At 47.5% G+C, this 13,207-nt stretch overlaps 1 protein-coding gene across 1 annotated transcript; it reads left to right on the top strand.

Moving 5' to 3' along the window:
- Window positions 1-8,010: 8,010 nt before the first annotated feature.
- ZNF503 (zinc finger protein 503) lies at window positions 8,011-12,711 on the top strand. The gene is made up of 2 exons (XM_053312937.1): window positions 8,011-9,110; window positions 10,283-12,711. The coding sequence occupies exons 1-2, from the start codon at window positions 8,760-8,762 to the stop codon at window positions 11,858-11,860; spliced, it is 1,929 nt and encodes a 642-aa protein (XP_053168912.1). The 5' UTR covers window positions 8,011-8,759; the 3' UTR covers window positions 11,861-12,711.
- Window positions 12,712-13,207: the final 496 nt, after the last annotated feature.

Below are 13,207 nucleotides of genomic sequence, written 5' to 3'. Positions count from 1 at the left end.
CCTCCCCTCATCTCACCTCTCCCCGCCATGCTGTTCAATTTAGAGGATTAAAAGAAAGTCACTCGACTAACAGCATTTGGTCCATTGCTAACCCATATGTCAGCTTCGATGCTTTAAATAATTATATTTGCATGCAGGGAGTGATTCATAAATATGTCAGGCCCGTGAAATATAGGCAGGCATTTCAAACTTTCTATTTAAAAAACATGAATTATAGCCGCGAAAAATGTGTTCCCATTTAAGGGTGATACGAAGTATTTGGTGTCTAGTACGGAGGCCCATCCATCATACAGACAATAAAGAGAGTTTTTGCCTGACGCTGGAAATTTATGGTTGCCCTTCTCTGCCCTAATAATTCAAGCATTGTGTCAGCCCGTGACAGCCTTTGCAGAAAAACAGCAACCCCTGTTATCAATCAAAAAGCCCTTTTACATTTTTAGCAAAACTCTGATCATCCAGACACCCTTTTAATGTATATATTACATCATTATAGATCATTCTGCTCTCCCCCCCCCCGCTTTCCTTACTGCAACTCAACAAAATGATCCATCATTCCTGGGACAGTCCTGATGAACGCGGATGTAAATTATTTTGCACGTCACTAAAGTACAGTCCCAAGTGACAAATGTACTTTAGGTGGAATTAATTTTTAGGGTGCACGATGAAAGGACCCTGGGACCTGGGTGTTGGATAGTGGAAGGGGGAGAAAGATAATCCCAGAGATATATCATCAGGAGGGGGTAGCAGAAGAACTGGCTACATTTTCAAATCTAGATTATTTAACATCTTAAAATCAGAGATTTAGGACCCCACTCTCCACACACGCTATTTTTCATGCTTTTTGTCTCTTCTTTAACAATATTCCAAATTTAGCATGTTATTCTTGGAAAGAGGATCTGTGTTCTTTAAAACAACTTTTCTCCAGCTCGGAATGAAAAAGCCACTCCACGCCCCCCCCCCCTCCGCTTTGCACCTCTGTACTTCCGTCATTTCCATAGCTAATGTATCAATAGGCTCAGGATGCTCAGTCTAGGGGGAAGTGCTCCTGCACACACACAGCCATTGCCATGAACGAGAGCTCCACAAGAGGATGTGTGGCTCTGGGTCCAAGAATCTGCAAGGCAAGATTGTCCCCATGTGTGCGGCGTAATTGAAGGAGGACATGCTTGGCTGTAACTAACTATGCGCGTAGCTCTTTTTTCTCACACTCTGCCCTTAAGGCTCCAGCAGAAAATACACAACGCTCCTTTTGAGATTTGCGCCATTAGCTCAGGCTCTCAGTGAAACTGAGAAGTCTTTCCTTCCTTGCCACCTCTTCAGATGTCTTGGCGGGATTCTCCATGTTTGTCGCTGAGAGTTCTAATGCAGCTGGTGCTGGTGTTGATCATGTTTTAATTACGAATTAATTTTCTCCATGGATATGTTTCAGTCTGGAGTTTAAAGGCCACTTGGGTTGCCCATATGACAGAGATACCACCATGTGTATCTCTAAACTCCCCCCCCCCACCGGTAACAAAACTGGATCGTCCCAAAATAACAATCAGCACCAAAAAAATGGTTTGCGATTCACAGACACACCCACCCATACCCTCCCTGGCCCAGTTAGTTAAAGGTTTCCAAAACTCCGATGCAACATGTTCCTTACTTAATCCTGAGAGCGAGTGAGAAAGAGAGATGAACTGAATAAGCAGTTCCTCCAGAGGATTCTAAAGAGAAGTTTCATGTTGTTAAGACCGATTTAGGGTCTTATCCTTTCTCCCCCACCCTCCAGAGTGAAATAAAGGGAAAGGAGATTAAGCAAACCACCTTGGGTAAAACATCTGAAAGAACGAAGACATCCTGATGTAATTTTCAGTTGCTTGGTTCAAAACATCACAGCCAAGAGGACCTTATACACTGATGATGATCTCGCGGATGCTTCTAAAATGTCTATATATGCAGTATGCAGAAGAAGGAAAATGTGGTTCTTTGCGTCTTCGTCTGTTTTCAGTACACTTTTAAACCTCACACTCTTTTCTGTCGCTCACAGAAACGAGTTTGCAAATCTGGTTCAACTGTTGTCCCCATGCTTTCACGATTAACACGCGCCGCTTTAAAACCAGAAAAGCAAAAGAAAGAGCCGGCTGTAGCAGGCTTAATGCACAGCAAGGCTACTGTTGGGGGTGTGTGTTTTTGTGCGTGTTGGGGAGTTTCTTCCTCACAGTGTAATTCTGGCATGATCTCTGAAATTTTGCAGCCCATGCCCAAATATTCAAACATATATTTGCACTCAATACATATTGAATATAGAACATTTGTGAAAGTCACTTCAATGCGAACATATTTGATGGTCAAGATAGAGGCCGGGGAGAAGAAGCGAGACATAACAATAATAAACGCTATCAAACACAAGCAGGTAGGGAATATTTGTTACGTCTAGCCACAGCAAGGAGAACAATCTCCCTTCTCTCTCCCTCTCTGTCTCCACGGACTAAAACAAAGAAAAGCAATCCAGAGGCCCGGTGTGTTGTTCTGTCTGGTTTAAAATACTCTAGCTTTTACCAAAAGTCTTCCTACAAAACCTGACACTTCAATGCCATGGTGTGTGTGTGGGGGGGGGAGCTTTTTAAAGGAGAGAGACGGAGACGCTGCAGCCGAGGGATGTGTAGCGCCTTTTCCCGAAGGGTGGGGAGCGGAAAAATATAAGTCATTCCCAGTCGGGTTGGGCTGGGTAGATTTTTTGGGGGATGATGGTAGCGATCCTGGCCAGGTTTTGCAGCTCACCAGTCTGACCTGTCAAGCGGATTATTTTAGAAGGAGATTAATAGGGGAGGCGGGCCGCAATAATAATCGTTTTGTTTGATGTGACAACTTTGATAGGCGTTGATTTACTTACAAACTGATAGGGTTTTAATTGAGCGCCTCCATCCAGCTTGAGATGAAAGGAAAACCGCATTGAAAAGCTGCCCGATTGCCCTCCAGCCTCAATACTGATTAGCCATCTCGACAGTGAATAGTTCAAGGCATTTTCAAACTTTTCCACCACCACCACCACCACCTCCTTCTCCTCCTCCTCCTCCTCTCCTTCGCCCCGCTCTCTCTTCTGCTCCTCAAATATCTGCCAACCCACTCCTTTTTTTCTTCTTCAGTGAAAATAAATCATTTCCATTGTGTGCAAATAAAATCGACTTGACATCTTTGCCAATAGCTGGTAGGTAAACGAAAGTGTGGACTGGCACTCGCTAATTAATTCCCTCACTCTTCTCCTCTCCCCTCCTGTAAAAGAATTGCAGCTCTCCCTCTCTTTGCTAGGCAAGGGGTTGTTTGGGGATCCCCCCCCTTACTTTTTATGGAAAGGGGGGGACTTTAACAGCAGCAGCAAGAACAGCAACAAAAAGCAGCTGCTAACAGCAACCTGAAGAAAAAATAACTTTGAACAAGACTGTACAAGTAAGAATTGCCAAACGGCGGACGGGCTATTTGCATTTGTCAGCCTGGTACAAACATCTCCGAAGAAGAACGGCTTCGCAGTCTGGCCAGTCGCTGGGTCGGGGGTGGTGGGAGTGGGAAGTGGAGCTCCAAGATTAAAGGAGGTTTTTTGGAGGCATCTTTTCTTAAACCATGCCGCTGACAATTTGCCCTTCGCCCCGTTGGTCTGTTAACAGGTTTTCTTTGCGATGCGGTGAAGAAGAAGAAATGGACGCTGAGTTAAAGGAATATATATTTTTAGGCAGGATCTGGCGCTGACCTTTTAGGAACTTGCCTGCATGTTTGTTTATGTATTTATTTTAAGTACTCGCTGTACAGGTCGGCGGGTGATTTAAATCGCACATCAAAGGCTCAGCGGCGGGAAAAACTCCTCTCCTTCTGAAGTTAATTGTCCTATGAGCAGAGTTCCTTGCGGAGCTGGAAATCGTCTCCCTCCTCCCACCCCGCAAGTCCAGTGTAGCCTTCCGACAGTCCTCTCCCCCCCCACACACACTTTTGCACGTCAATACGCCGCTTGTTTTACACATGTCCCGGGGATCACCTTTGATTCCCCGGTTTAGAACTGTAGCAAGGCCCCTCTCGACCCCACCCCCCCGGGAAAGAAGGGGGGGCAACACTTTCCCACATCTAACTCTACCTTAAGACAATTAATCTTTTAGTCTTTTCACCCTGGGAGGCAGGACAAATACAACGAGAAAACAGATAGAAGTCTCTCCGGTCTTGTAAGGAAAACAGCTGTTCCAAGCACTTTAATGCAAATGGACACAAACGAAGAAGGTCTTGTGCGCGCTCGCTCGCTCTCTCTCTCTCTCTCTCTCTCCTTCCTGAGTTTTACTGCCCTCCATTTATCAACTGGGCTTGACAACAAAAGAGACAAACAGGACGTGTGTGTGTGCGCGCGCGTGCGTGGCGGGAGGGGGGAGTCGATTCTAGGACGCATTTTCAAGTCACTTCCACACATTCACAAATGGGAATCCATAAGGAATGTCTTTAGAAGGAAACGATGGAAGCCTGCCTGCCTCCTTATAGCTAATGTTTGATGATGTTTTATCCTATCTCCATATCTATTTCAAAGTCGTCCTCATGTCCCTTCTGTGAGGTCTTACACAGAGATTAGACAGCTGATTTCAGTATCTTGTGGGGAGGGAGAGAAAGACAGAGAGATAACGCGAGATGTAATTCTGCAATATTTTATTTCCAAAAACACTGGGAGGCGTATCAGTTTTTCTAAGGAAGAAAAAGTTAATGGGGGATCTTGGACATAATCTCCTGGAAGTTCACCTGCGCAAGCTCCATTTAAATTGCATGCCCTTTTACCGAAGTCTGAGTTCCTAAGATCGTAATCCTTATTTGGAAATGAATTCCATTTAGTGGCCTTATTTCCGAGACACTTGCATAGTCCTCCCGACGAATCTCACCTCTGCCATGAACTCAGGAGGTAGTCTTAGGTGTATCACTTTCTCTCACCCAGTCGGGACTCCTTCGGAAGCATGGAGACGTATGTCATGATTGTATAAAGGGTGACTGAAATAATGTATGTGACCAACTTTGAACCATCTCAGGAAGTGTGCAACTCTAATAATGGATTGTTGTGATGAAACAAATGATGAAACACCTGAAATTTCACACACACGATTAATAACGGGTATCAGGATCGAAGTATCTAAGAGAAAGAAAGTTTCCTTTCTTACCTGACACACACCCATCCCTGTTTTTAGCTTTCGAAATGTAGACTCACTGGCGATCTTGAGGAGATACGCCCAAGAAACATGCCACAGGAGTGAGAAATTTGAACCTAAACTGCCCCAAACAATATTAGGGGACTGAAGGTCAAGATTCTAGATCTATGTGTTGAAAACAGGCCAATGTTGCTTTTGGGAGGTAGCGCCTTTGTTGTTAGTCTCCAGAGGAGTAAAGGGGGCTTCCCAGACGGCCTCTGGTTCTAAGAGTATTCCAGTTCAGGAATTGGCCGCGACCTCTGGAAGCCCCCCTGCCTTGTTCTTCACTTGTCAAACGTGTTTTATATCTCCCACTGACCTTTTTGTAAAGTTGTAGTGTGTGGAGGGCCACCCTGTCAGATCCGGAAACAAAAGGAGAGACACATTTCTTTCATTCCTTTTATTTGGGGCCTGTGAAGAAAAAATCTCTCTCTCTCTCTCTCTCTCTCTCTCTCTCTCTCTCTCTCTCACACACACACACACACACACACACACACACACACACACACACACACAGAGAGAGAGAGAGAGAGAGAGAGAGAGAGAGAGAGAGAGACGCGCGGGCACACACTATCCTCTCAAATAACCGCGTCAGATGAAGTTTTAGAAGGAAAAGCAACGGAGCTTTAAAAATATATTAAAGTACAGACATTCAGTGCACGCGCCTGTGTGTGTGTGTAATCAAATTAATGCAATCTGGAAAGGAGCTAGGAAAAATGTGTGATGCGGAGACTCTGATTCGGAGTCTACAACAATGGAGCAAAAGTGGGAAAATCTTCTGTCCTCATCTGTGCTTCAAGCAAGTCGAGAATTAAAACGCCACAAAGAACAGGCTAGCTTGCTCCAAGCACATAACTGCCCTCTACCTATCACAGCCCTATGCATGCTTACTCGAAAGTAAGCCCTATTATATTCAATGGGGCTTACTCATTAATACATTTGCCTACGGATCAGGCTGTTTGGGAAGATCTTGCTGTCCAGCGGGAAGGGCCCTTACTCTAAGCCCCCTTTTGAAATGAATGAAAGTTGTCATTCATTTCAAAAAGGGCCTTGTGGCAGGAACACTTTCCGCTGGATCGTGTTCCTGGATCGTTTATTTAAATCTAAAAAATAATATTTGTAGGCCAGCGCGCGCGCTCATAGCAGATAAGCAGGTGACAGGGTTGGGAGGGAGGGGGACATGCAGGTTAGGATGAGGAAATAAGAAATCCACAGTGATTGTGAACAAATATTTCGAAGGATGCTGTGACTCGCCCTAGACAGGGTTTTGACCCCAGATCGCTCTCCTACTCCCGCCCCACGGTTTTTCCTCCTCCTCCTCTTCCTTCCTTCCTTCCTACTACCTCTGCCAGTACTGGCATTCCGAGGGTTGCTCAAGATGTCAGTCTTAATCTCATTTTAAACATTCCGCCATGCCAGCCGATTGAGAGACGGATTGGCGATAAAATTTCAATAATGCGCCTGCCTTCTGTCCCCGTCCACCGCCTCCCGCCAATAAATCCGGCACCAACTCGTAGCTCTCCGCCTCATTTCTGCTACCAGGGTCAACCAAAACCATCTTCTCATTTCACCCGGTAATCAAATAACCCTAAGTTATCATGTTTACTCGGAAGTAAGTCCTTCTGAATTCCATAGAGCTTACTCCCAACTGTGCTTAAGACTGCAGCCATAACCTTTCCCGCGTGATGACGTTTTCTGAGCATTATTTACTCATAAGTAAGTCCCGCTGAGTTCAATAGGACTTACTTCAATATACGTTATTTAAGGTGGTAGTCTGAAAACCCGATCTGATGCATGTTTCCTTGGATAAAAATTTGGCACTGACTCCAATAGGATTCACGCCCTACTACAGGATTTGAAAAATTGCCGATCTCATGTATGTCTACTCGGAAGTAAGTGCCATTGAGTCCAATGAGAATTACTCCCAGTAGGAAAATGTAGAGGATGACACTCTAAGTAAGGAGGGGATCGCCTTGGAAAAACGACCCGGTCACCCAGTACGCTCCCCAAAGAGTTCTCTGCGGTGCTTCGGCTAAGAAGAGCAGGAACCGCTCCTTGTTTTGCTGGCATACAAATTGCATTTACTCGGAGAGCGATTTACTCTTTAAATTGAAAGGCTCTTTTTCAAGGGAAGTCGTCTGTCTGTCTGTCTCCTTGCTCCCCTCTCCTTCTCTCTCTTTCTTCCTTCAAGTCGCACTAGGCTTGTAATCAGCAACAAAACCTGACATAAATCAAGGGAGGATTGACAGGGGCTGACAAATAACTGATTGATTGCGGTTGGGGAGCATTGACAACTGATGAGACAGAGAGAGAGAGTGTGCCCCCCCCCAAAAAAGCGGCGACGGGGGTAGATGGCGGAAGAGAAGGGCTGAGAAAGGGAGGAGTGCTGCGAACATGTGACACCCGCCTCTCCCAATCTCCGCTCAGAGCCTCCAAGTGTCACTGTAGGCCCGATTGGAGGGTTTTTGACTCGACTTCAGAAAGGAAGGATCCTCGTAGTTCTTTAGTTTCGCGCTCCAGAAAAGTACGAAAATGTTATGCGATGGGGAGGATTTGGGGAGGAGGAAGAGATCCAAAGAATCATTCGCTGTATTGAATAAACCGCATACAGTGAAAACCGCATCGTCATTATTAGGAAGGCGGAGGGGATCCTAATTATTTTTATTTTCTATCTTTAGCATGTTTGCTTTTATAGGTTGCGTCGAAGGTAGCGCACTGCAGCGATTCTATCGTTGCGTGCATAGAAAGTGCAAATATCCTTGAAACTTTACCTCATTTTTTCTTTTTCTAAAGATCTTTAAAATGTACCAGTATAAAAAGAAACAAACCTAGGATGAAATGGAGAAAATATTAGAAGAGAAAAATTTAATGCCGAGTGGCTAACGTTAAACACAAAATTAACGCAAACTCATCCATCCTGACCTTAGGAGCAACAACAAGAGGAGGGGAAAGCAAAGGAAAGGAAGGAAGAAAGAGAGACTATTAAAAAAAACACTGGGTGGTGGTGGAAAAGCCCCTGAAGAGGGAAGGTGACGTCACATCCCCTTGACCCTCCAATCACCTCGGGGTCCCATTTGATTGGAAGGCGGCAAAGGCTTTAATCTCCGACTAATTCAGCTGCTTTTGAAGAGAGTTTCTTTGCCAGATCTGAGGCTGGATGGGCAGCGGCTCGCATCACAGCTGAACGAGGAGGCGGAGAAAAGGAGGCAGCCGAGAGAGAGCCCAGAGCGAGCCAGGCAGCCAGGGAAAGGATTAGGATTGGGACGGGGAAAACAAATCCAAGTTCCCCCACCCCTCCCCATCTAACAAAACAAACAAACAAAAAAGACCACGAGGATTATTTCTATTTTGTATTATTGATTTCTGTCTCTTTAGCCAAAATCTGTCTCCCACAGGGACACTTTTAATCCTGGAGGAGTCTCCCCTCTTTTCTATTTTTTAGTGTACATATATGTGTAACACCCGCCCCCCCCCTTTAAAAGGGAACGTTGAAAGCTGACGCCCTGTTTCGGCTCCTGATCAGCGCGCCTGGCGCTCCCCCACCCCGCCAGTTTTCATGCGAGGCTTTGGGTCATGATTACATCCCCCTTGCTTTCTGCCGTAAGAAGTAGTCAGCACGGAGGAGGAGGAGGAGGTGGAGGAGCAGGAGGAGGAGGTGCGAGAGATCTTGGAAGCAGCAGCAGCAGCAGCAGCAACAACAGCAGCAGCAGCTCTGATCTTGCCTGGCAAAGCGGACACTCTGGGAATCCTACGAGCAGCAGCAGCACCAAGCCTTTCTTCCACTCTGTCCCACCCTCGGACCCTTTACGCCAGGCGAACCGCCTCCCCATCAAAGTCTTGAAAATGCTCACGGCACGGACTGGACACATTTTGCACCCCGAATACCTTCAGCCTTTGCCTTCCACTCCCGTCAGCCCCATCGAGGTAAGAGCACTGCAGTCTTGGGGTGTGTGCGTGAGAGAGAGGAATAAGAATAAGAATATCCTCCTGGTTGGGCAATCCTCTTGACGCACGGAAATCCTTTGTAAGGCGCTCGCTGATTTCCAGCCAGCCTACCCGCCGCCCCTTTACTTGCGTTGGGACAACTACCTGAATCCTCGTAGATATGCAAGTTTAAGTAACTAAGAATTCTCTTTACTCCGGAGTATGTCCGATTGATTTCAATGGGGCTTTTTTCCAGGTCGCAGTCTCCGTGGCTTTGCTTCTAAAGGGTCCTTTATGGGGCTCCACTTTTCTCCAGTGGAATCTGCAGTTTAATACGCAGACGCACCCTCCCCCCCGTCCCACCCTTTATTTCATGTGTATTATTTGAGCAAAAGAGTTTGTAATCTGGATCTAGTCAGCAGTCAACTAGCTCGAACGCGTTGCTTTGAAAGGATCACTCTGATCTTTGTGTGTGCGTGCGTATTCGTGTTTAAAAATACTGGCATGACTATTGTGGGTTGGGTGGGGAATTGCTTGTTAAACAGATAAGATCTTTGGGGCGATCTTTAGGTGTACTGCAGTGGGGCGGCGACGGCAGTAGGGGAGGGAGCGGAGAGAGAATGTAATGGGATTTCCCAAAGATTTCACCCAAAGGTCTTGGCTCCACTGAATTGGAAGCTGTTTATATATTGTGTCAGTGAAGGATCCACTCAACTGGGCGCGTGATTGGGGATAAGGGGAGAGAAAGTCTGGGGCGAAAAGGCTTAACTTCGTAACAAGGACTGGGAGGGTTGCGGTGGCGGAGAAGGGCTGGCGGTATGTGTGTGTGTGTGTGGGGGGGCCCGCACCGCTGATCATGCCCAACATTTGCGCATGACCAGCGGTGCTTTAAAGCAAATCTCGTATACGACGCCCAAGACTTTTGATGTTTTACAAGTGCATAATTTAATACGTTATCTGCAAATTATTGGGTAAAAAAAAGAGAAAACTTGGTGCCTGAGCTTCAGTAGTCAGTACCGATTGACTCTCCAAATAGTTGCCCCGGGTTTCTGTCTTGCTTTGGGACTCTTTTGTTTTGTTTTGACTCTCCATCTTCTGGGAAGGCCTTTGTACTAAAGGTTTGCGTTTGTACTTTTCTTTTGTTTCGAACCCCTCTTCCTGGATTTCTGCAGTTAGATGCGAAGAAGAGCCCGTTGGCCCTCTTAGCGCAGACTTGCTCCCAGATCGGCAAGCCCGACCCGTCGCCCTCGTCCAAGCTCTCGTCTGTCACGTCGAACGGCGGCGATAAGGAGGGGTCCAAATCGGGGCCCCTGAAGCTCAGCGACATCGGCGTGGAGGACAAGTCGAGTTTCAAGCCTTACTCCAAGCCCGGCGCGGACAAGAAAGAGCCGTCGGCGGGAGTAGGAGGCTCAGTTGGTGCCGCGAACGCCTCGGGGGGAGGCTCTGGCGGCGGCGGCGGCGGCGGAGGCAGCAGCGAGAAGTCGGGCTTCCGGGTGCCGAGCGCCACCTGCCAGCCGTTCACGCCAAGGACAGGCAGCCCCACCTCCAGCGCCTCGGCCTGCTCACCCGGCTTGCTGCCCGGTGGCGGAGGTGACGGCAAAGGCGGCGACGCGGACAAGAAGGAGGCCTCGGACGGCTGCGGCAAAGGGGGCTCGGAGTCGTCGGGGGGCCACGGCCGGCTGGGCGCGGGCTGTGGCGGGATTACGGCGGAGCTGAGCCAGGCCCACGAGAGCGCCAAGGGCCTCCTGGCGGGCTCGTCGTCGTCCTCGTCGTCCTCGTCCGCCTCCTCGGACTCGTCCTGCAGCGGCAGTATCACGGTCACGTCATCGGCCGCGGCCGCCGCTTCGGTGCTGAGCTCCGGCTTGGTGGCGCCGGTGTCGCCCTACAAGCCCGGGCAGACGGTGTTTCCGCTGCCGCCGGCCGGCATGAGCTACCCGGGGACGCTGGCCGGCGCCTACGCAGGCTACCCGCCGCAATTTCTGCCGCACGGCGTGGCGCTCGACCCCACCAAGTCGGGCAGCTTGGTGGGCGCGCAGCTGGCGGGCAGCTTGGGCTGCAGCAAGGCGGCCGGCTCGAGTCCCCTGGCGGGCGCCTCGCCACCCTCGGTCATGACGGCCAGCCTGTGCCGCGACCCCTATTGCCTGAGCTACCATTGCGCCAGTCACCTGGCCGGCGCCGCCAGCGCCTCCTGCGCCCACGACCAGGCGCTCAAGTCCGGCTACCCTCTGGTCTACCCGACGCACCCGCTGCACACGGTCCACTCCTCGCTGAGCGGCGCCACCCCGCCCTCGCTCGCCGGCCACCCCTTGTATCCTTACGGCTTCATGCTCCCCAACGACCCTCAGCCCCACATCTGCAACTGGGTGTCGGCCAACGGACCGTGCGACAAGCGCTTTGCCACCTCGGAGGAGCTGCTCAGCCACTTGCGGACTCACACGGCCTTCCCGGGGACTGACAAACTGCTCTCCAGCTACCCCAGCTCCACTTCCTTAGCCAGCGCGGCGGCAGCGGCTATGGCTTGCCACATGCACATCCCGACCACGGGGGCCCCGGGCAGCCCCGGCACGCTGGCTTTGCGCAGTCCGCACCACGCCTTGGGACTGAGCAGTCGCTACCACCCTTATTCCAAGAGCCCCTTGCCCACCCCAGGAGCCCCAGTGCCTGTCCCTGCTGCCACGGGACCCTATTACTCCCCATACGCACTCTATGGGCAGAGACTGACAACAGCGTCCGCTTTGGGATACCAGTGAGTTTTGTTTGGGTTTTGTTTTTTTTTTTTGGTTGGGATCTTCTGACTTTTTTTTTTTTAATTTTTGCGGTCAAAGGGGGTGGGGGAGATAAATTTCAAGCAACCCGTCTGGGGGAAAAGAACACAAAGCAACCCTTCAAAACTTTCTAAAAAAAAAAAATCCAGAAAAGAAAATTGAAATTTGACTTTTTTATAAATATATATATATAAAGATAGTGTTCATCTTGAGGACTGGATCCATGGGCACTGTATTTATTTATGTTAGCTTCAAGCGGGACAATGAATCAATAAAAGTGCATTACTTAACTTCAGCTCAATAGGCTTAAAGGAAAAAAAAGATTAAAGTGGAAACACCCGTTGTAGAATATAAATAAATAAAAAGAAAAGAAAAATAGAGGTCTTCTCTTTAATGTTACTTTAAAATGGCTATGATTGTATTGTACGTTCTTATTTAATGTCTCATTGGGGGTGGGGGGAAAACTTCATGCATGTCTCTTAAAAACAACAGGGAAAAAAGCAGCACCACTTAACTAGCAATTTGTGAGTTCTGATTTCAAATTGCAATTATATTTTAAGATGTTTACCAACAACAAAATAATTGGTAATTTTTGTATGTATTCTGGAAGAAAGGAAAACCCAACCACAACTCTATTCCAAAAACCTCCATTTGCCTTATTTTTGTTCTTTAAAAGGAACACTTAACTATTTTTTAATTTTTAAGTCCACCCTGTAAAAGGGCAGAAACCAGGATGACGTCATGTATTTAAAAATAACAGACAATGTATCGCTTTAAAAGATTAAAATTCCGTATATTTGATGTATTAAAAAAGTTTTACTTTTATTTTGACATTACCTTCTGGACTCCGTTATAAATGCACCTAAGTGTGGGGTGGGTTGAAAGTGACTAGATGAAGAGAAAAAAGGTTAAGCATTGATTCAGCTTTATAATCATCATCATCATAATTATCCTAATATAAAGTTGTATTACAACCTAAGGATTTTCTCATGCAGGTCAGACAACACAGCATTCCTAATTTAAAAAATAATAAAATAAAACCAGCAAAACTTTGAATCAAATTAGGAAGCCCAGGAGCCATTTTAAACTGCTCCCTACTTCTTTCTCATGACAAGCACCGCGTTTTATTATACCTACTGGTTCCTTGGTGAGGTATACCAAATGCTGGAGATAATATTGGATAAAAAAGGAGGGATCCTATGTGAGTGGTAAGCGAGCAAATCTTATGCAGTTCATCCTCTCCAATAATTAAATTTAAACTAGGAGAATTTAGGGCATAATCCAGTGGGAAATTATCTTGCACAAACCCCACTGAAATAAATGGGGATTGTG

The sequence above is a fragment of the Hemicordylus capensis genome, chromosome 3, assembly GCF_027244095.1.
Source record: "Hemicordylus capensis ecotype Gifberg chromosome 3, rHemCap1.1.pri, whole genome shotgun sequence".
Classification (NCBI taxonomy): Eukaryota; Metazoa; Chordata; class Lepidosauria; order Squamata; family Cordylidae; genus Hemicordylus; species Hemicordylus capensis.
Note: the sequence above shows the minus strand (reverse complement) of the source record. Positions and strands in the feature narration are given on the sequence as shown.